Consider the following 21566-nt stretch of genomic DNA (forward strand, 5'->3'; position numbering starts at 1 on the left):
AGACTCCTTCTAGTCTCTTTTTGGCACACTCAAGGATGCCGGGCACCAGCCCCCGAGCCAGGTCTAGGGTTCGGGTCAGAGGAACCGGAGGGAGGTCGCGATCGGCGGCGCGCACGGAGGCGCGCGAGCCGGGGCGGGGACAGCGTACGGCGTCGGGGGCGGGCGCAGGCCGCGTATCTGTGGAGCTCGCCTTTGTTCTCTGCCATTGTGAGGCACTTCCTCTTCTGGCGCTTCATTTCTGCACCCTATGGGGAATTCGGATGGGGCTTTTGGGGTTTGCTTTTGGGTACGTGATGCTGTCCTGAGCTTGGCTTCTCCCTCGCAGCCCTCTTTCCCCATGCTTGACGGGGAGGCCGAGTGCAAAGAGCCACTTGCCCCAGACGGATGCGCCGCTACTCAACCGGCTGCTCCCTCAAGAGGCATTCCAACCCAGCACCGGGGATCGCACCTCCCGATCGGCCGCCTCGGCGACCCGTTTCTCGGATCCGCACGGGATCCGGGCACCAGCGGCTCGGGCGAGCCCTGCAGCGAGGGTCGGAGGCCAGCGCGCAGCCGAGCCCGGTCGCCCCGGCATCCCGGGAGCCAGCGCTAGTGTCGCAGCGGCCCTCCCCGGCGCGCTGGAGCTCCCCGGCCGCCCAGCGGCCGCCTCAGCCCCCTTATATAGCCCTCTAAAAATAGCTTGCCTCGCACCGCCTTGTAAGGCAGCAGGGAGATCCGCAGCGCGCCAATCGGAGGCCGCCGTCGGGGCCAGGCCCCGCCCAAGGGCCCGCTCCGAGTGCCGCATTGGTCCTCAGTGACTTCATGAGCCCCCTGTTTACCTTACATGGTCACACGCGGCCTAATGGACGCCCTCCTCCGAGATCCCACGGCTGCGCGCAGAGCCGGGAGGAGGGAGGGAGTTTGGGGAGGGGGAAGAGCAGGAGGAGGAGACAAGTGTGGGGGGGGACTACAAACTAGCGAGGATGGGGTTGGGGGTGGGGAGGGAAGGGAAGGGGGGGGAGAGAAGCGATCGCGAGAAAAAAATGCAACCTCCCAAAATAAAGAGCAAAGATTGCATTAGGAGCGAACAGCGCTGCAGATATAGATGGCAGCTTCGTGTCAGTGAGTTTGCGTCCCCCTTCCTGATCCACGAGCTGGAGTGATTAGAGCCCTGGAAGGGAATTGTTACTCCCGTGAAGTCCCCCTTTTCCTGGCAGTCATCTGCACTGTACACGCTGGATCCCTCTCTCCATTCACCCCACTCTCTCATCTCCTTTCTCCCTCTCTCCTGCATTGATTTTTTTCTCTCTCCTTTTTTTAGTTGACTGAAACAAAACAAAACAAAAGGGCCACTGGATGTCTGCCTTCTTGGGGGGGTGAGCCAGACAGACTGACAAACAAACAGACCCAGCTGAGCTCGGGGGAGGGTTTCTCCTCCGGTTTTGCCCGGCAGCAGCAGCATGGACGTGTTGGCTAGTTATAGTATATTCCAGGAGCTACAACTTGTCCACGACACCGGCTACTTCTCAGCTTTGCCATCCCTGGAGGAGACCTGGCAGCAGGTGAATGATTTAAATTACTTGTGTAAATCGTGTTGCGGCCGCGGAGACGCAGGGGCTGCGTTGTTGTGGGCTTTGAGTTGAATTTTTAGAATTTTTCTTATTTTCATAATTTATTTTTGTCTCTGTGTTGTTTAAAATGTTTTCTGAAACAATCATATGCGCTTACCTCTCCACCCACCCCTAACCCCTTAGTGTGCTGAGCTGAGCCGGTCCTAGCTGCCTGCATTTCTGTCACCAACACACATCCTTGCGCACACGTTGTGGAGCTCACTGTCCCCCAGCAGAGACCTGCTGGCGAACTTCTGGGGTTTAGAGAAGCCGGGTGGGAAGGTGGTTGAGCAATGGTTGACAGGATGCCACGTTCCTAAATTCAGGAGTTCTGACCTTCTTGGTACTTAAATCAGGTTCATCTATTTCAGCTGGTGCTGAGGACCGTCAATGGGGGGGTGCACGGAGTGTTTCCCCCAGTTATTTAGCGAGTGTCAATAAAGAACAGGGGCTTGATTTTTAGATTAGAAGGTGAGCTGTAGGAAGAGAAGCCAGGTGACAAAAGATGCTTAAGGACATGTACAAGGAAGATGGGAAGATGTATCTGTCTTAGACCGACAATGCATTGTAGATTTCCCCAGCTAACGCCTCCGGAAAGATCAGCCAATACTGTGCCCTTGTTTTTCTTTTTTGTTTGAGGTGCCTCTCAGGTTAGCACTACCTTGGACAAAGGGTGCTGTGTGCTCCGTGCTTCCGACTTTGTCTTAGAGGACTAGTTAAGAAACTCCTAGGATGCTGAAGGGTACTGGGGCCAAGTTGGCTTGGCATGGAAGGGCGATGGAAGCCTTACTGGGGCCAAGTTCCCTGGGCTTTGTGAAGTGGGATGAAGAAAGTGCTGGGTCTGCTGCGGAAACGGTGGTTTTTCCAGCAGCGATTAGGAGCTGCTGAGGGGACATTCTGCAGGAAAGATGGTGGCAGGTGGGGGCAGGGCGACCGGAGAGGGGACACGATGGGTGTTTAAAAACTCTACAGTGTGCATGGTGGAAAGTCCAGGAAGACCGTCCGGATTTGAACGTCAGGAGTGTGAACTTGTACAGTCCATCTAGGAGAAAAACCACTTGCCCTTGGGGAGGGCTGTGGGATCCTTGGTGTGTGGCTGCTCATGTAACTTCTCTGCTCAGTGACAGCAGCTTGTTAAGGCTAATGAACGGCTGAGTTTCCTCTGCCAGGATCCAAAGCAAGATCCGCCAGCTTGAGGCTGGGATGTAACAGTTGCTCCTTTAGGAAGAGATGTTTAGCTCATGGTATAAGGAACCAGTGGCAAAACACTCGCTTTTCAGACCATGCCATTGTTACTAGTTGTTTTCGCTTGGCTAGAAGCTGCGAGTTTTCCTCCAGGTATTGGCCGCCTGCGTCTGCGCAGAGTATGCAGTCCAGTCGGAAGACAGGAAGACGGTCGCAGATGCTGTCCTTTGCTAAACACACCGGTGCACACGTTTCTCTCCTTAACAAGACTACTTCTCATGGAGGATCTCACTACATCCCTTTCTTCCTTTATATTTTGCATATGAAGTAAGCTAAAATGTTGCCAGAATTGCATCTTCTAAGCAGCCTTCTTTTCACATTGTCAGCCCGATGGTGTGGAGTCAGTTGCATATTAACAGCCGTCTAGACTGGTTAGGGAAGGGACTCTGTTGATTTAGTCAGCCTGCCCCAGGCAGCCCTTGTTTGTGACTAACTGTTAAGCAGTGTTGGAGGGCAGAAAGTTGGCTTTATTTGTTACAACGTTCCCTCCAGATGAATCACACAACTTTGTTTTGGTTCAAGTTTTCAAGGTAGTAAAGCCTGCTCGTGGGGGTGGGGATCGGGGGATGCTCTTTAGAGGAAACCTGCTTTTCTAGATCTGCCTAGAGAATCCAGAAGGTACAGCTTCAAGGAAACATCATTGGCTTGACAATTAGGGGATGTGTTAGATCTATTGTTTCCTCGGAAGCCAGCTCTGCTCTTCCTCCCCCCCTCCTCCCTCTTCCACCTCCCTCCTTCCCCTTCTAGAAACCTCTAGCTTTAGTTTTTTTTTTTTGTTTGTTTTTGTTTTTATCTTTTTTTATCAACAGGCAAAGGAATTCTCACTTCCGTCCTCTTTCTTATTTCTTGCCTCAACTGTCTCCAACTGCCATCTTCTCTCATCTTAAAACCCTGTTCCAAGTCCACATGGAAACATAACTTGTGGCGCTCTCTGCTTGGGACTCTGTGCACAACTGCTCTGTATAAAGGTAACCAGGACCTGAGTTCATGCTCATGACAAAACCTTTAGCCTTTATCTCTTCCTCCCCACTGCGCCCATAGCCCCTTCCTTCTGAGTCTAAGGGGTAGTGGTGGTTTTATGCAATTGTCAGTTCACAATTAACCAGATGGTGAAATGTTGAGACTCCTTTGCTCAAAACAGCTCAAGAAGGTTGCTACAGAAACCCCAGGCAGGAGGAGGCTTCCCCATAATGCTCTGTGGTAACCAGATTTTAGAGGTCAAGTGAGGAATCGTTATTAGATGTTTTTCTTAAAGTGAGCAATACATCTGGCCTCAGGGACATGTGTGGGGGGGTATCCTGATAATCTAATTTGGTTTCTAGAGAATGGTTTTGGTTGATAAATCCAAGAACATCTGTGCATTGGAAAACTGAGGAGGGGCTATTTGTCGACTTTGCGTCAAACCCAGGCTACTGGATAGTTTCCTGTGTCAGTGAGCCTGTGACAGACACTGATTGTGACAGGACTACTTCCTGTCACTTTGACATGGATTCTTAGGCAGTGATATTCAACCAGAGTTCCCAGAATTGTTGTTGGTGTAATTAAAAACCCAAACAGACATCCCAAGTGAACAGCTCTCCATCTCTGTGTGCTTAAGCACTTGGCCTGAGTAAGATCACTTCTGCCCATCCTGTAACTGTAAATCACACTGTGCTTACAGGCTTATGTGGTCTGTTATTTTATGGAAGTCAGCTGACAGAACTCTGAAGGCTGCCAGCCTCAAGCTCTCTGAAAACTTGCAGGAGGTATTTCAGAAGCAGTTGGAACAAAAGTTGAACACAGTCGAGGGTAGGCCAGATGCTGGAGTAGATTTTAGGGAACCATTTAGTGGTAAAGGGAGATACATTCATGTAGTCACAAGAGAAGTCGGGCTCCGTGAGCTGACTGCTGACTCAGAAAACAAGAAGCATTTCATAGAGCACCTTCGTTTTCTTCCAGAGTCTACAGAGACTTGGAATTTTTATAGATTCCTTATTCCCGGCATGCTGTTTCATGAGGACAGTCCACATAATGACAATGAGTATTATTTGCACTTAACTTTGCTACATGTCATTGAGAAGCATGGTATGTTTACTTGAAAACTCTTATGGAATTATGCTCATTGTTAATGCTGATTCATAAATGGCAAATGGGGTCAATTTCAGGCCTCCCTTTTGCTTGGAGAAAATTTTCCACTGCTACTGGAAACAAATAAATAAATCATAGAACATTCTTCCCTCCTCCTCCATCCCCCCATTGTTTTAAACTAATGGCATACTTGGCTTCTGTAAGGACTAAAGTGTCCCCATAACTCTGCAATTTCATCTTGGTTTCAGGCGTCCTGAAACACTTTTTATGAGGGCTTTTGGTACGAGGCATCTCTAGGGGAAAACCTACAGAAATGGTTGCCTTCCAAGAACAGCCTCATGGTACCGGAGCTGGGATTTGGTCTGTGAGCCACGTTGCCTCTGTGATCTTGCCCTTGCATTGCTTTCCACAGGCCCGGGCAGCCAGGTGCTATCTCAAACAGCAAGACAAAGCAAGCTGTGGGATCTGTCTATCTGCAGGTCTGCCACTGTCCCAGTTTGTAGAAAACCTTATCATGAATTAGAATTTCTTGGCAATAGCACCACCCTGAGAAATTTGTAGACACAAAGGAGCCTTGGCAACCACGTTGAAAGAATAAAATAGCTGGCTTTTTTTTTTCTATGTGATTTGTATGTTCGTCAGTTACTGTAAATCAATTTCTTTATTTGAAACAGTGTCTTGGTAGAAAAAAAAATCAGAACTGCCCTGATTCTGAAGATTTTCTTTATAACGATGCAGTCACTAAATACATGTGACTTTAAAAATGAGAGCACATGTGAATGCCATCAATCACACACTTAGCCTTTCTGTAATAGATTCATTTTTATGTTCTTTTAATAGACACGTCTTCGTGTGGGTTTAGGGACTCTCACATATAATCACCCAGTCTACCTGTTTGCAATTTGGTATTTTAAAGTAAGCAAAGATCTCAGTGCAGATATTGCTACTACACCTGTCCTCAGTAAGAGAAAAGGAACTCGCCATTCTTTGTTCTCCCTGCCTCTCCCACCCCTTGCTCACCACTGTGAGGAGAGAGGGATGTTGGGGTCCCATCCATTTAAAAGGCAAAGTAGAAGATACAGAGTGACAGCTTTGTCTTGAGATGATTTATGGATGGGCATATTGGAGACCTTAAGTGTTCCAATGTGGCTCTTCTCTCCCTGCCCCCTTCTAGATAGAAATGCCTATTGAGGCTAATTTGCTTCTCCACTTAAATGGCGATAGTTCAGAGAGGGTCGGAATGGAGCTTTTAATAGCCATTCTCTTATGACTCTTCAAATTCTCCCTTTACAGAGTCCCACTTATTTTAGCTGTTTGAGTATAGGCACTACACACTTATTTTGTCTAATTCCAGCTAGCTCATGGTGGGAGGATATCTGCTCTCAGATTTGACCGATGACTTGGTAGATGTTCCCATCTGGAGTTTTTAGTCACCTTCATTGGACTTATTACTGGGGAATGTACACAGTGCCTTCCTGACGTTGGCTCACTTGCTATGGCTATCATGCATGTTGGAGTTAGGATTTGCTGAAAGTTTAGGACAGCTCCCCAATTTAGCATGAACAACACCAGGATGGTGAGGGTAGAGACTTCAAGTTCTGTCAATCTCTTTGTTCTCTGGAATCAGCTAAGTGCTTGTTTAGTGTAAACAGGTGGAAATGTGTTAGCAAAATCTACCGAGGAATGAACAGAAAACCTTACAGCTACTAATGATACTTAATCATTAATGTTTTATATATATATGTATATATATAATGTTATATATATAAAACTTAATATTATATACAACACTGACAAGCTAGAAAATATTACTTTTCCCTACATTATATGCCTATTTTAGAACATCCTCAAGAGAAAACATTCTTATTAAATCTCATTGAGGAGTTCCTCAAATGAAATATTGCCATTTTTAAGATGTGTGTGTGTACCAGAGTAGTCTTGACCCTGCTCTCCTGCTTCTTGCCTTTACTTTGCAATGTAGTCATTTTTACTGCCTTGGACCAAAGATCCTGGCTTGTCATTTGGTGTGAGCTTAAGAAGTTGGTCTGGTAGTCTGCAGTCTGTTTGTCCCACTTTCCATCATAGGAGCTCTGTCTGCCACATCCTTTTTGTGCATGCTACAGCTGAGTCAGCAGCCACCTTGAGGAAATGAGTCCCAAATGTCCACCTGCTTGAAATGTAAGTGACCTCCGATTCCAGGGGGAAAACATTGCTGATTGAGCTGGCAATAGACCCAGTGATGCTGTGTGGGGCTTTGCTTTTAATAAAATATTATATATAACTATATTAAAACCTATTCCATGGTAAATATTTCATTCCTTACAACCTTCTTTATTCAGACTGTTGTGTTTGAGTCATGCAAAGTTGAACAGGATGCAGATTGACTCTAGAGGCTTCACCACAGAAGAGGACACATTTAACACTAAATAATACAGAAAATGTCGCCATGGTAAAAATGAACTCTTCAGTGGAGTTTTTGAACACTGATCTGTACCTGTCTGTTCTCACCCATGGACTTGTTTATTTAAACCAGGTTTGAGATTTGCTCAGCTCTATTGTGGGCATGTTGGGGGCCGGTGAGCAACAGTGTGACTTCACATGTTCGTAATGTCCAGGAAATATCATCCATATCTGTGTGTCATTCGGAAATGACTTGATGTAATTAATATAATTAATGTAGAGTCACGTGAAATATCTATTTCTGAATATGGATTCATTAACATTTCCTGAGGGTCATCTTGAAAGCCTGGCCTCTAGTTTGTAATGATGCTAAGAATTTGAAAGTATGATAATTTCAGATCTTGAAAGGGCTTCTGGTGTGTTCAACTCGGAAGTACTGGAGTTGAATCACTGTAGATTGTTGAAGCTAAGGAGTTAGGCATTGCTTCTTCAGGTTCATGTTAGTACTGATGACTTCAGACCCTAGTACTCAGACACCTGAGTAAGTTTCAAATAACTGCTTATGAATATACTTCAGCTCATTTCTCCTTCTACTATCCCAAAGAGACAAGAGACATAAGAAAAAAATCTTCCTTTTACCTTGGGAAGTAGAGCAAAACCAAAACACACACACACACACACACACACACACACACACACAGAGAGAGAGAGAGAGAGAGAGAGAGAGAGAGAGAGAGAGAGAGAGAGAGAGAGAGAGAGAAAGGGGCATTGCCTTGACCCTAGAACAAACCATAGAATAGAATATTGCAGGGAAATTTTGTTTAGTAGAATCCTTCTCATACTCTCAATAATGTATAGTGATTTTTAAAAATAAAAAATATATTCTTTTCATATGGAGGAGAGGCAAGAGCCTCACAGTAATAATGCCACTCTTAGAGAAAGTGTTATCATTTAAGTAGTAACAAATTGGTGGGGAGTGATTCCAGATACAGGTCTTCAGAGATTGGATAAAAGACAGACCTGGGGTTGATACAGAAAGCAGCAACTGTGAAATGGCCCTGTGACACCTTACCAACCAAGGAACTACAGAACCGTGTCCATGTCCCAGTTCATGAAAGTCTTTTCTGAGGTGTTTTAAATTCTCTGGAAATCTGGATGGATGTGGGGCTGGAATGTTGCATAAAGTTAAACAAAAGTTACTATCCTTTCTGATAAAATGGGAAGACATTCAGTCTCGCAAACAGAGTGTCTCACCCCAGGGTCCAGGATCCCCATTTTCCTGTCTACCTCATCACACTCCCTGTGAGCTCTAATGGGAGGAGTTCCCTTTTGAAGCTCACCTCATGGTTCTCTTGCCTTCTAAGAGCGTAGAAGCTGAAATTTCTACTCTACCCCCATCCCCTCCCCCCAGTTAAAGTCTTCCTTATTTTCTCAGAGCTATGTTCTGTTCTGCTCTCTGGTCTTCGCTTTTGCGTTAGAGATGTGCCACAAGGGTTGTCAGGTTGTTTACCATTGCCAAAGCTTTTCCTATCCCATCTTCCCTGTTTCTTTTGTGAATGTGGCAACCCTTCGTGATCTAGCTCAACAGCCATCTTTCACTGCTCTCTGTATACTCTGTGATAGCAAGTTCTAGATTGAAAAATCCTGTGAGTTGACACATAAAATTCATGTTAAATCTCCCATTAAGTTGACTTTGGTATGTTAGCGCTTGCTTTCAACTTTGGCCCCTTCTGTCACTGCTCTGTAATTGTCTTTGGATCTCAGTCACCTTCTGTGGTTAGCTTTGAAGCTTCTCATGCCTCCATATTACACATTAAATAGGACTAGAACTGTGAAGTGTCAAGTTGTTCCAAGACCAGGTCCACATAACATTAGCAAATTCCCCCTGCTCTTAGGAGTAGCAAATGCCATCCAAATGAGGTGAATGGCTTTATCTGCCTTTGGTTTCTTTTTTTTTTTTTTAAATTTAGGATTCTTTTTCCTCTTACCTTCTTTTCTACTTCTTTCCCTTCCAAAATACTCTTTCTCTAAATTCCATATCCTTCAACTTTCAGATGGTTGTTATATTTCCCAAGAAACCACCCACCTGTCTCCCTTGCCCTTAGTCAATATCAACTGCTGTTAGTTTTCTTTTAAAAATTTATGTCCAACTCATTATTTCCTTGTGAATTTTCTTCTTATACTGTGTTCTACTTAGGTTATATTTCTTACAACAGAGTTGTACCTTAATTATAATTTTGACAGTTACCCATTAATATTTAACCTGCTCAATTTCAGTGAGTTCAGGAGACATTCCATAGTTACTTGAATGCTTGTTGTGGTTATGGTTTAAGATGTAAGTTTTTAACAGTGGTTCTCAGTTACACAGACCAAGTAAGTAGTTTCCCATTTGGAGGGACTTAGTGAAGCCTCTACATCTGTCAGACTTCTTGATGATTCCAGTATGTAGCCTCGGACTTGGGCCATTGATAATACAGAGGGTTAACTATCAGTCACAAGGGCCTAATCCTTACAGTAGAGCATTTTATTCCTTGTGTGATTCAAATAGAAGATTGCTGGATGTTTCCAACAAAGCAGAACAGAGCTGTTCAGTATTCCTTATCCAGCTTTAGTGAAGTGTTGAGATGTTGAGTTTTGTTGGGAGTAGCTGCCCAAGGGTTGTTCTGCTCTTCTTATTTTGTTTTTCCAAACCTGTATGTCTAAGGCAATTCTGTTTGGCTCACATTTCCTATGACCCACCCCTAGTTTGCTTACCTGGTCAGATTCCATTTCTGGAAGTTTGTGGTGTTGGGCATTAGTATTCAGTTAAGTGGCATTTCAGAACGTTTATCCCTGGTAAGTCTGTAGTCAGGGTTCTCCACTTAGCTTAGCCTGCTCTTTGGTTTTAAAGGAATGTATGTGTGTGTGTACGCTTGCTTGTCAGATGGTACAGACAGGCATTAGGGATCACGTCTCCATTTTCCTTCTGACCACACTGTTTGAAAGTAGACTCTGTTTTATGAGGAAAAAAAATCAAAGGAACCATCCTTCTAGTAAAAGGAACAGAAATAAACTGCAGAAAAATTACTGCTGAGGCCATTCGGGCAAAGAGGCAGCCTCAGAATCCATGGAAGGTTTGGCTCCTGTGATAATGGCTGGGGGCATGTGGTGATATTCACAAAGAAGCCTTAGAAATGCATCTTTCTCAAACTGTGATGTTTGCAAAATTGTATCTCCTGTAGCTTTGTCCTTTTATCTATAAACTGTCTTTGAACGGGTATGGTTGGCAAGAGAGACCTCCAGGAGAAGCTTAGGGCTCTGAGTTGAAGGATGCTTTTTGGAACGCTCAACCCAGCTGCGAAAATGGCAATTAGCCATGGAGCAATTGCCCTGTGAGGGAATGCCCACCTGCTCTTGACCCCACTCACATACATGTTCCAAGGTCAAATGAGCAGAATTCAATGGAGTGGCCATAGTCTTGGTACTCATTTTTGGAAAGGCAGCAGATTTGCTCAATCTACAAAGGAGTGGAAATACATACTTCCTAGCTGTGACATTTGAGCTTTTTTGTTCTGTTCATCCAGGGATCTTGGTCCCTGCTCATGGGGCACAACTCCTCCTATGACATTGGAGGTCTTCTGTGATGAGATGGTGTCCCTAACAGTTCTCCTGTGATCCATAGGACAGCCTGCTCAATGTCTGCCTTGAGTCACACTGAATTCTGCATTCAAAAGTTGTTAGCCCTTAACTGTTAAGGCTTCCCCTGTGACACAAGACTCTTACTTTCTTTAATAATGACCAAGAGATGATTTGTTCCACAATAAAGAGTTTCACATTTGCTCATGAGCATCTTAACAAGCAGATATATTGAATTTAAAAGTTATGAAGGGCTCATGGCCTCTTGTTGACACATTTGTTCTGTAAGTAGGAAGCAGGGAAATATTACAGCATTTCCTACTCAGAGGTGAGAAAATTGAGGTGGAGATGATTAAGCAAGTTATCTTACTGTGGCTGCAAAGTAAACAAGTTGCAAAAGCAGTGGTGGATACGCTTGTGCCCTCCTTGCGTCTGGTTACTATTCTGATCACCATAAAAAGCATCAAAATAATACCGAATACGAATCAGATATATTCTAAATGTTATCTCCTTTGAGTTGAGTATACTACATGTATAATTTCATCCTATCTTCTATACAACCACGTGTCACTTCTTGTCCCACTTTGCAGATGGAGTCCCAGTAGACTTAGACGTGTAGTGGCTTGCCTAATATCACATGCCCTGAAAGTGGTTTGGCAGTGTCCACACCAATGCTTCCAGTTTTTGTATGTATACTGATTCTTAGTTTGGTAGGAGACATGAATGAAGGCACAAGTCAAAGATATGGTACCACTGGACCTGTCACTGGTGACAGAACAGCCTGCACATCTTGTTTTTTGAACCTTGGTTTTCTCCTCTCTGCATGGCCCAATTGCTCCTCAAGGTTCCCACGTTTTGTCCTCCACAAATTACATGGAGGTGTAGCTGGACCTGGAGAAGCTCGCTGCCAACTCTTGCTCCTTACCTGGAATGGAGATATTGCTTCCTAAGAGTTGACTCAGTGACATAGCATAGGGCATATAGCAGACACTCAGCCAGTGCTCCTGGTGCTTAAAACTGGGGAAAGGAATGGATTGACCCCAGAAATTGGACCCCGAGTGGCATCCTTGGAATTTTCTTGGCTTGTTCATGCAAATACCCAACTGTTTCCCTGTTTCCCTTCCTTTTGCACCCATCTTATTTATAACATCTCCTGAGTTTTTCCAGTGTGCATTCTCCCCTCCCTCCTCTTCTTGGAGCCAGAATTAGGCACATATAACATAATACAGTGCTAGTTACCACACCTCCCATTTCCAGCTCACCTGATGACTGGCTTACAGCAGCTTATGAGAACAAATCAGGTTTTATGAGATCTATAAATATCTCAGATAGGAATTTTATTTCATTTTCCTCCTTCAAATAAGACATAATGGAAGCACTCACATACAGGAGGAATATTCTTTCTGTGATAAAGTGGGGTGTTTGTGAATAGGCCTCTGAAAAGCAATCATTTGATATGGTTGTTCATGTTGGGGGATTTCAGTCAGGGAGGGGGCATAACTAACTGCGCATACACTGCTATAAAACTCAAAGACATCTTGGAATTTAAGGTTTGGTTCAGTACCTATGGAGAGGTTTATGTTACAGAAGCCAGCCTGGTGTGTAGAATGAGTTCCTTCCTTCAGTAGATTTTGTGTCTCTTGTTTTCTTTCTTTTTTTATTAATTTTTTTCATTTATTCTACATACTGATCACAGTTTTCCCAATGAAACCAGGAGAGTTCCATTGACCAGTGAGGGTGATGAGCTCCCTGAAGACTTCCTCAGTTCCTCTGGTTGCTTCCCTTCCAGCTGACTTTGGGGAGGGGTCCTTATCCCTCTTTCCACTTCTTGGGCTGCCCTGGGAAGATGTCAAATCACTGCATAGCATTCAGGATGCTGTTTTCTCCCGGATTTAGACTTTGAAAATATGTTTAAGCTTCTTATTTCCTTAAGATATACTAACCAATACCTACAAATGGAAAAGCCTGCCTGCCTGCCTGCCTGCCTGCCTTCCTTCCTTCCTTCCTTCCTTCCTTCCTTCCTTCCTTCCTTCCTTCCTTCCTTCCTTCCTTCTTTCCTTCCTGTTTTTTTGCCTTTTCTTTTGAATAGCAGGTGGAAGGAACTATGAGCCCTAGGTATTAAATTGTTCATTTTATAGCAGATAAACAGTGAAGTAGCTGGTTGTGAGCTTCACTTTTTCTGTCTGTAGAATGGGAAGCTTGGGCTCCCTTTTCCATACCATATCCAGGGCTACCTTTGGAAGTTTAGCTATAGATTTAACAGAGGTTCTGTTGTTGTTTGTTTTGGTTTCAGTTTTTGATATTTTGGGGGAGGTTTGGTTTTAAGGGGTATTTTTAATTTAATGCCAGATCTGACCACTGGAGTTATTTTTCTTTTCTTTTTAGCACACATTCCCCTTACTCTCATCCCCATTCTCTATAACTCAATTTAACTAGAGAATAATTTACTTTGCTCTTTAAACAGTGAATCATATGAACTAAGTCTGCACGAACCAGAAGAGGACCCTTTCCCTAATATTATCTATTTATTTATCAATTTATTTTCCAGGATTTGTCCCTGCCATGTGCAGCTTTCCCTCTGTGTTTCTCCTCTGAAAACAGACTTTTTCTGCTCTCCGTTTCCTAATGTGTACTGTGGAGGTAGAGACAGGAGCTAGATTGTCAGACACACAAACAGGAAAGTCTGACGCTACACTAGCTTGAAGCTATGTCTTATTTGGCTAGCATGAATGTTTCAATCTTCTTAATACCTTAGATGGTTTTGCACAGGATGACATCCTCTTCAGTTGACCTTGTCTCTGATGTTCCCATCCCCCCACATTTGTGATCAGCATGCATTTGGGTTTGACCCCCAGACTAGCAGCACTCTGAAGCCCCTTCACCTCCCAACAGCTCCCGTTTGGGGACAGTCCTGACTTCTCCATCACTCTTTCTAGCTTTCTGGCTTTGTGCGTTCCCTCAGGATCCATTTTAATTTCTGTTTCAGCCTCTCCCATCTTGCTGAATGCCTTTCTTTGGGACTGATTCTGTTTTATAAGGCAATTTCCAAATTGCATCTCACTTTTTCCTGGTCATCCAGGTTCTGTTGTAGATCATGGAAATCTGGGGTGGAAAAGACCATCTGTCTTGCCCCTCCCCCACCTGACTGAACAGTTGCTCCTGCGTTCATTCTTTATTGGTGTCCACAACACTTTCCAACTTGGAAAGAAACTGACTCTGAGTTTCCTGAGCTGGGCAGCCTCTTCTTGTTCTAAATGGGAATAAAATGGAATTAAACACACACACACACACACACACACACACACACACACACACACACCAAACAGAACAAAACAAAATGAAACCCCCAAAACTCCTCAACCCCTTTAGTGCTATTTATACTGAAAATTGAAATTAAATGAAATTTATTAAATAAGCTTTAAAAATCCTCAAAATCCTTTTTCTCCCAGCAGACATTACTTGCTCATTAACAAAAAATGTTGTTGAAACCCTGATACAGAAGCATGTACAGAATTCTGCTGACCATTTTAACTGCTTTTTTTGTGTGTGTGTGGAAGTTGACCTTGTGAGACTTAAAGAAGTGATGTTCTTTGTGTAAAAAGTCCCTGTATCATAATAAAGTACTTTCCAAGACACAAGTGCTTAGGTTTCTTCCTACCATTGCCATTCAGAAATTGCCAGCAAGGCACTTGGCCTTCATTTTCTAGTGCTTTCAGGGTGCTATTCTACATTAGGGATGCTTAAAGGAATTATTCTTTTACATTGGCTTCCTTATATTACTAAGGGTATCACTTTTGTTGCCCAAATGGGATTTTTTTTCAGGGTCATTTTTACCCCCTTTAAAGCAATCCCTTTGACTTACTTCATATGAAGTGTTCCCCTTCTTGTCTCCAATCTCTAATTACTTTTTTTCTTTTCTAAAAATGCCTGATTGCTAAGTGGTGACTCAAGGTCAGTCTCTCTCTCTCTCTCTCTCTCTCTCTCTCTCTCTCTCTCTCTCTCTCTCTCTCTCTCTCCCCTCTCTCCTCCCCTCGTCCCTCCCTCTGTATGTATATTTGAACAAGTTTTCAAATCCGAGTGCCATTTATATTATTGTGAGAATGAACTACTATTAAGAAACTACTATGTTGCAGAAAATATTTCTAGAAAGGAAAGAGAAAAATAAAGAAGAGAAAAGGATGTGGGCTTGAAAGGTGCCTACAAAACAGAAACAGAATGTACACCATTTGTTTTACCCAAGATGTTCCTGTTGCCTTTTTCCTCCAGCCTTTGTGCCATGAAATCCAGAGTTTTAAAATCAGAACTTTGAGAGCTCTATACATTTCTTAGCCATCTCTTTTCCTCCCTCTCATTTTGCAGATAACCTGGCTGAGCCTTAGGGGTCATTAAGTCTAAGCCAGGATTGGTCTCCCAAGAATTGTGAGCCCTCTTGGCAGTCATGTAAACACATTTGCATCATATTAGCACAATGCATGGTGTGGATTCGCCATGGCTTACTTAGGCCAGTGCTTAGGGGAGGGTAAGTTGTGCTCCAAGGGATTTTGTGCTAAATAACACAGAGCCACCTTGGGAGACAGCTTTATTCCCATTTCAGCTTTCTCTCCATCCTTCTAATTCAAGCAAAGTCAGCACTGGCGTAGCTCCTGCCTTTAACCTCTCTATCCTTTCCTCCCATGTCCCCTCTTTCCTTTCTTTTGATTTATTACTAATACTATTACTACTATTTTAAATGAAGAGAACAGGTTAGAGGTCCAGGGCATCTGATTGGCAGACATTCAGTGAAAAGTTCATAATAGTTGTTTTTGTTTTATGATTGTCTCATATCAACAGACATTTTAAATAAAATCTTTTGTTGTGTTTTTTTATTAATTTGTTTTTTACATCCCAATCCCAGATCCTCCTCCCTCTTCTCCCCCACTGCCCCCACATCCCCCCTCACTTCCCATCTGCTCCCTGGAGAGTATAAGGCCTTCCCTAGGAAGTCTACTAAGTCTGTCTCATCATCTCACGGAAACAGCTGACCCGAGCTAGTGAGAGATCACTGATTCAGGTCTGACAAATGGGGAACCAGCGTTAAGAGGGAACTAGACTCCTTTAATATAGGTGACAATGGTGTGACTGGGACAATATATGAGGCCACTGGAAGTAGGTCCATGATCTAAACTAATAACACCTTTTGAAATGCGTGCAGCTCTAGTGAGGAATGTTGCTACAAGCGGGCTCGCTGATTTGCTAGAAACGTGTGATGGCGAATGAGACTGAAACGGTGGTGGCATGGAAAATTTGCGGGGTTCAGTCTTGTTGTGGGGTAAACCAAAACAAATCATCAAACTATTTTCCCATCTGCAGTGCGGGCTTTGCGATATAGGATGGCAGCAATCAAATAACACATGGATGTGAGTACTTTGTATGTCACCCCGTGGCATCCTATACTACTGTTTTCTAGGCTGTGGTCGGGGAGACTTTGTTTCAAGCTTTGAACTAATGTTTCTTATTGACCTTTAAACCACATTTTTAATCATTAAAATATGTTGACATATTTTTAAAGCGTGTGTGTATGTGTGTGTGTGTGTGTGTGTGTGTGTGTGTGTGAGAGAGAGAGAGAGAGAGAGAGAGAGAGAGAGAGAGAGAGAGAGCGCTTGCTCAGGTTTTATCTGGTAGAAGTGGTGTGCAGAAATGAAGAAAGGCTAGGTTTGGGGGTGGAAGTGAGAGCTCTGTTTCTGAAAGTAGATCTGTGTGGCTAAGTGACTCATTAACAGTGTGCTGTCACATGCTGTTCCGTGGTGGGAAGATGGGGACTTACCTGGATAGGAAGTCCTGGACTTACTGGGACCTCAGAGGCTGGTTTCCCTGAGAGTCTTGTGAGTTTCTACTACCCTAGAAGTCAGGCACAGAGCTGTGTGTGGCTGTATGCGATGTGGTCTCTTGTGTCAGCCAGAGATGACCTTGGTGGCACTAACTGAAGGTAGGAAGGGAGCATGAGCTTTCTGATAGCAGGACATTGACCTTGGATGGAGTTACTGCAGGTAAGAAAGGATGTCACCTACACATTGACTGGGTTGGCCAACCCCAATGAAGTCTTCATGGATGAGGCTCCTGCTGACAATGCTGTGGGAGTCAAGTGTCAGTTACTAAGGACATTCTCATTCTGTGTCCCTGAGACTTTCTGCCCTCCTGTCACCAGTGCATAGCAAGAGTGCTGTATCTACAGTGGACAGTGCTATAGTAGAGATTGTCCATGCATTCTTGGATAGTTTACAGAATTTCTACAAGGACAGGCATGGGCAGGTATGCCTGGGAACCCCTTTTATCATGTTAGTCTGGTACCCCAAAGAACCTAACCAATAATAGTGCTCATGGAGAGAGTGATGTCTTTGAATGGGATGTTGCTTTTAACATGTTTTTATTCTCTCTTCAGAAATCACTTAATACCCATCACAGACAAGAAGTTCCACCAATTTGTAATAATCTTTTAATGTATTTTTGTCAGTTTCATACCTTGATCAATTTACTTTCTCCCAGGTCCCTTCCCACTTTCCTGCCCTATTTTCCCCTCCCCCCACCAGTAACTCAGTGAATTCGATCTGTACTGCCTGCATGTACATGTATGTGCGACCACACACAGGAGCATGGACAACCTACCAGGGGCCATAGCCCAGAGGAAAATTGACTCTCCCTGCCATAATCTGCCAATAGCTCTTCAGCTAGGGCTGCGTGTCTGGTAAACACGTCCCTCCTACACTGTAATTCTGATTGGCATCTTGCGCAGATAGCCATATGAGTGCGTGAGAACGGCAGTCCTGCCATGGCCAGGAGCTGGAATTCTGCAGCACCTCTCCCCATCCCCCAGCTCTTACATTCTTTCTTCTCCCTCCCTGTGGTATTCTGAGTCTTGGGGTATTCACACACACACACACACACACACACACACACACACACACGATTATCTATATCAACTTTATATCAACTTAGGGCTCTGCCCTTGGCCTAGTGTGCTTTTTATTGCTGTAAAAAAATACTGACCGGAACCAACTTGGAAGTGGCTTATTTGGCTCACAGATTATAGTCCATCATGAAGGGAAGCCGTGACACTCACAGCAGGAGCCTAGAGGTAGGAACTGAAGCAGAGACCATGAAGGGATGCTACTTACTAGCTTGCTCCCTCTGCTTGTTCACTTGCCTTTATTATAGAGACCTACTTGCCTAGGTGTTACACCTCCTACAGTGGACTGGGCCCTTCAGGGTCTCTCTTCTCAGGTGACTGTGGAGTTGTGACAAGGTGACAGCTGAAGCTAACTATGACAGCACTCAACAGTCACTTATTTTCAGCTCTTTGAACAAGCATTTAAGTCTTTGTGCTGACTGCTGCCCAGTGAAAAGGAAGCTCTTCTGATGAAAATTCAGAGCTACCTAGTCTATGGGTATAAACAAATATTTGGAAGGCAGTCTGACAACATGAACATTTACCCAAACAACACCAGCAGATTCTCTGTTAAGGTCTGTGACCTCCCCAGCTATGGGCTTTTGGCCACATTTACAGTATCAGGCCCGAATTCCCTCTTGTGGGTGGGCCTCAAATCCAGTCACAAAGTGGTTGGTTACTTCCATAATTCCATAATTGTCATGCCACCAATATGTGCATCTTGCTGAACATGGTTTATAGGATGCAGGGTCCACCACTGGTTAAGTCCACTGGTGATTTTTTTCTCTCCCAGTTGCCTGGATAACACCTTTTGGCACTATGAAAGCTAGCCAACAGAGAGGAGTTTCCTATTAATTTTGAGACTGATGTCTCAGTGACCTGCAACCAAAGCATGTTCCACTGATTTCATATTTTTTACAATGTTTCTAAAGTTTATTATTATAATCATCATCATTGTCATTATAATTATTAGTGTGTGTGTGTGTGTGTGTGTGAGAGAGAGAGAGAGAGAGAGAGAGAGAGAGAGAGAGAGAGAGAGAGAGAATGAGAATGAGAATGAGAATGAGAATGCCTGTGTGGGTCATCAGACAATTTGTGGAGTAAATTCTCTCTTTCCTTCTTTAGCTGGGTTTTAGGATTTTGGTCTCAGGTTGTCATGCCAGGTTTGTACATAAAGTACTTTTACCCAGCGAGCCATGGCATAGATTCCAATTTCTTATTTTTGTCTAAGAAACAAACACAACTAGATGGTACATGGGAGAAAGCTGATGTCAGCCCTTACTAGCTTATGAAAAGTGCACATGCTGTAGGTAGAGCAAGAGGGGCGCTGGGACATTTCTTTTTTTTTTTCTTATGGTTATAATCAAAACCAAGACATTAGGGGGGCAAGTGAAGACTGCACATGCTTAGAGCACCAAGAGTTTAGACAGGGGAGAACAGATTGGGGATAGAAGGGTGATGGAGCACTAGCAAATGGAAAGAGTACTAGAGCCAAGGAGAGAGGCTGGCAGAGTGGAAGTTAATGGAGAGGTGGGACCATTGGTTGCAGTAAATATAGTGTTTGCCCCATTTAAAGGGGAAGCTACCATTCAGCTCTAGCCAGGTACTGCTGTGAGGGATACAAAATCTGCTGACAGATCTTAGATTTCAAGAGAAGCTAAAACAAAACAACACACAGCAAGAAAACAGCAGGAGTTTAAGGATTATAGTTCCCTGCTCCTTTTCTCTCTAAAACGCAGGCAGAATGAAAATATTGAATGTTCACATAAGCATTATGGACTGGGCCCGGCCACTGGGTGTTTAGTCCATCTGTCTTTTTGGCTTATGCAATATTGTGCCTCTGTGTCCCTTTGAAGTGAAAATTTGCATTTCAGGGTGACATTGGGCAGTGGTACCATCTATCAAGACTTTCTTGGTCTGTCTGCTTGCATAGACTTTAGGTAGAGCCCAGTAGGGTCTCTGAAACTCACAGCTGCCGTTGGTCCAGGCTCTAGATTTCTCTGAGGAGGTGAAATTGGGCAGGGACCCACTTCTGTAGGGATTTGTTGGGACATACATTTGGCTCAGTTTCCCACAGAAGCAGTTTTATTCTGGGATCAGGAATGTAACCGAACACTTGAGCATGCCGCTAGATTTTTGCCACCAACATGGTTTGCAGGGAGTGCGGCCATAAAATACTTGAGATAGGAGCTTGACAGACTGTTCATCTGGAGAGCTGCACCTTTCTCTGTAAACTTAAATGTTTGTGTACATTAAAAGTGTAGCTTTGGTTTTAGAGAGAGGGTTAAAAGGACTCAACTACTAAAAAAATGTTAAATGGTTCAGATCAAGTAGTAACATTCCAACTTCTTAACTATGACAGTTGAAGCAGTTTTATTCTTGAAAAAAAATCCTACAATAGTTTAGAAATTGGATGGTGTTGTCCCAGGGACCCTGGCTCAGGGACTGTAGAAGTAGCCAGGCCAGGCCAGGGGTAGTGAAGTTTGTCTTCCAAATCTTTGCTCTCCTTAAGTGGGTCCCCCTTCCCCTCCATTAGGAGCCCTTCACTGCCTTTCCCCTTAGAGCATGGACTTGCTTTAGTTTTGAAGACTGTTAGTTTTGACATAATCGTAGACTCACAAGAACTTGCAAAAAAAACAAAACAAAACAGTCAAAGAGACCCATGTGTCCTTTACCAGCTCCCCCCAATGAGGCCTACACACCCCACCCGAGACTTGTTTTATTTTGAGGTATTTCTTAGCACTTGTGGGTGAGGTAGGAGAGATGCCCAGGGAAAACATGCCTTCATAAGAGATAAGGGCTGGGGGCTGGGGTGAGGGTGGGGCTCTGCTCTGCCTGGGCCTCTGCACCTTTCAGCTGATAAAATGGAAAGCCAGCCATTTTCCTTCTATAAACAAGAATAGAAAAAGTAATAAAACCCTCTCATGTGGATGCTGATGTGCATAAATTTCACTCTAAAACATAGGAGAACCCTTATTGACAGTTTGGGGGAAGGACTGGGGAATAAGAGGATTTCAGGATAGGGAAGCTTTGACTAATTATAACTTTCTGCTCTGTTTAAATGTTTCTGACCTTTCTGTGGGATCACTACTTTTCCAGTTTTTCAAGAGCAGTCTAAGTAATGGAGTGATGGACCAGTTATGTTTTCCTGTGTGTGTGTGTGTGTGTGTGTGTGTGTGTGTGTAAGTCTTACTTATTAGCTTAAATGATGATAGCAAGATTCTTACTTGGTTAGTAATCTGGGCCATTAAGAGAGCCCTGTAATAGCACCTGCTGCTTATTTAGCAAGGACAATAAGTGGACCTTTCCTCTTCTGTAGCCTTCACTGAGTAGACAGGTGGAAGTCAGGTTCCAGCTTTGTTATTGATGAAGCTTTGTGTAGACCCAGCAGGGGCAGTCAGTCTCCATCTAGTCTCCTTACCTTTAACCGCTTCTTGCCCTGGGCTGAGCCACCAGTGGGCAGATGTGCATCAAATCCCTGTCCTACCTGGGCTCCAGCGGAGCCGCTGTGTCTTAGCCCATGATAGGGTAGAAGACAGCTCTCCGGGGAGAGGTAGAGGGTGGGTAGGGAAATGACAGGTGAGCCATGCATTGGCCTATTTCCTTTTCTGATCTCATTCCTTTTGGGCAGCAGTGAGTGAAGGGAGTGAAAGGAATTCTGGGAAGCTGAGTTCCCAGGGTACCTTGAAAGAATTTCCTTGTGTCAGAGAAGGTCTCTTGGAATCACT

The 21566-nt window shown here is 44.2% G+C and overlaps 1 protein-coding gene across 1 annotated transcript in view; it reads left to right on the forward strand.

Annotated features, from left to right (window-relative positions):
• Positions 1–1000: 1000 nt before the first annotated feature.
• Positions 1001–21566, forward strand: part of Klf7 (Kruppel like factor 7) — an 85079-nt gene continuing 64513 nt past the window's right edge. Inside the window, exons 1-2 of the mRNA XM_021227419.2 lie at positions 1001–1101; positions 1301–1541. Of these exons, the coding sequence (XP_021083078.1) occupies positions 1440–1541 (102 nt within the window). The 5' untranslated portion in view covers positions 1001–1101; positions 1301–1439. The remainder of the gene's footprint in view (positions 1102–1300; positions 1542–21566) is intronic.

This window comes from Mesocricetus auratus, unplaced genomic scaffold, assembly GCF_017639785.1.
Source record: "Mesocricetus auratus isolate SY011 unplaced genomic scaffold, BCM_Maur_2.0 Super-Scaffold_100010, whole genome shotgun sequence".
NCBI classification, from domain to species: Eukaryota; Metazoa; Chordata; class Mammalia; order Rodentia; family Cricetidae; genus Mesocricetus; species Mesocricetus auratus.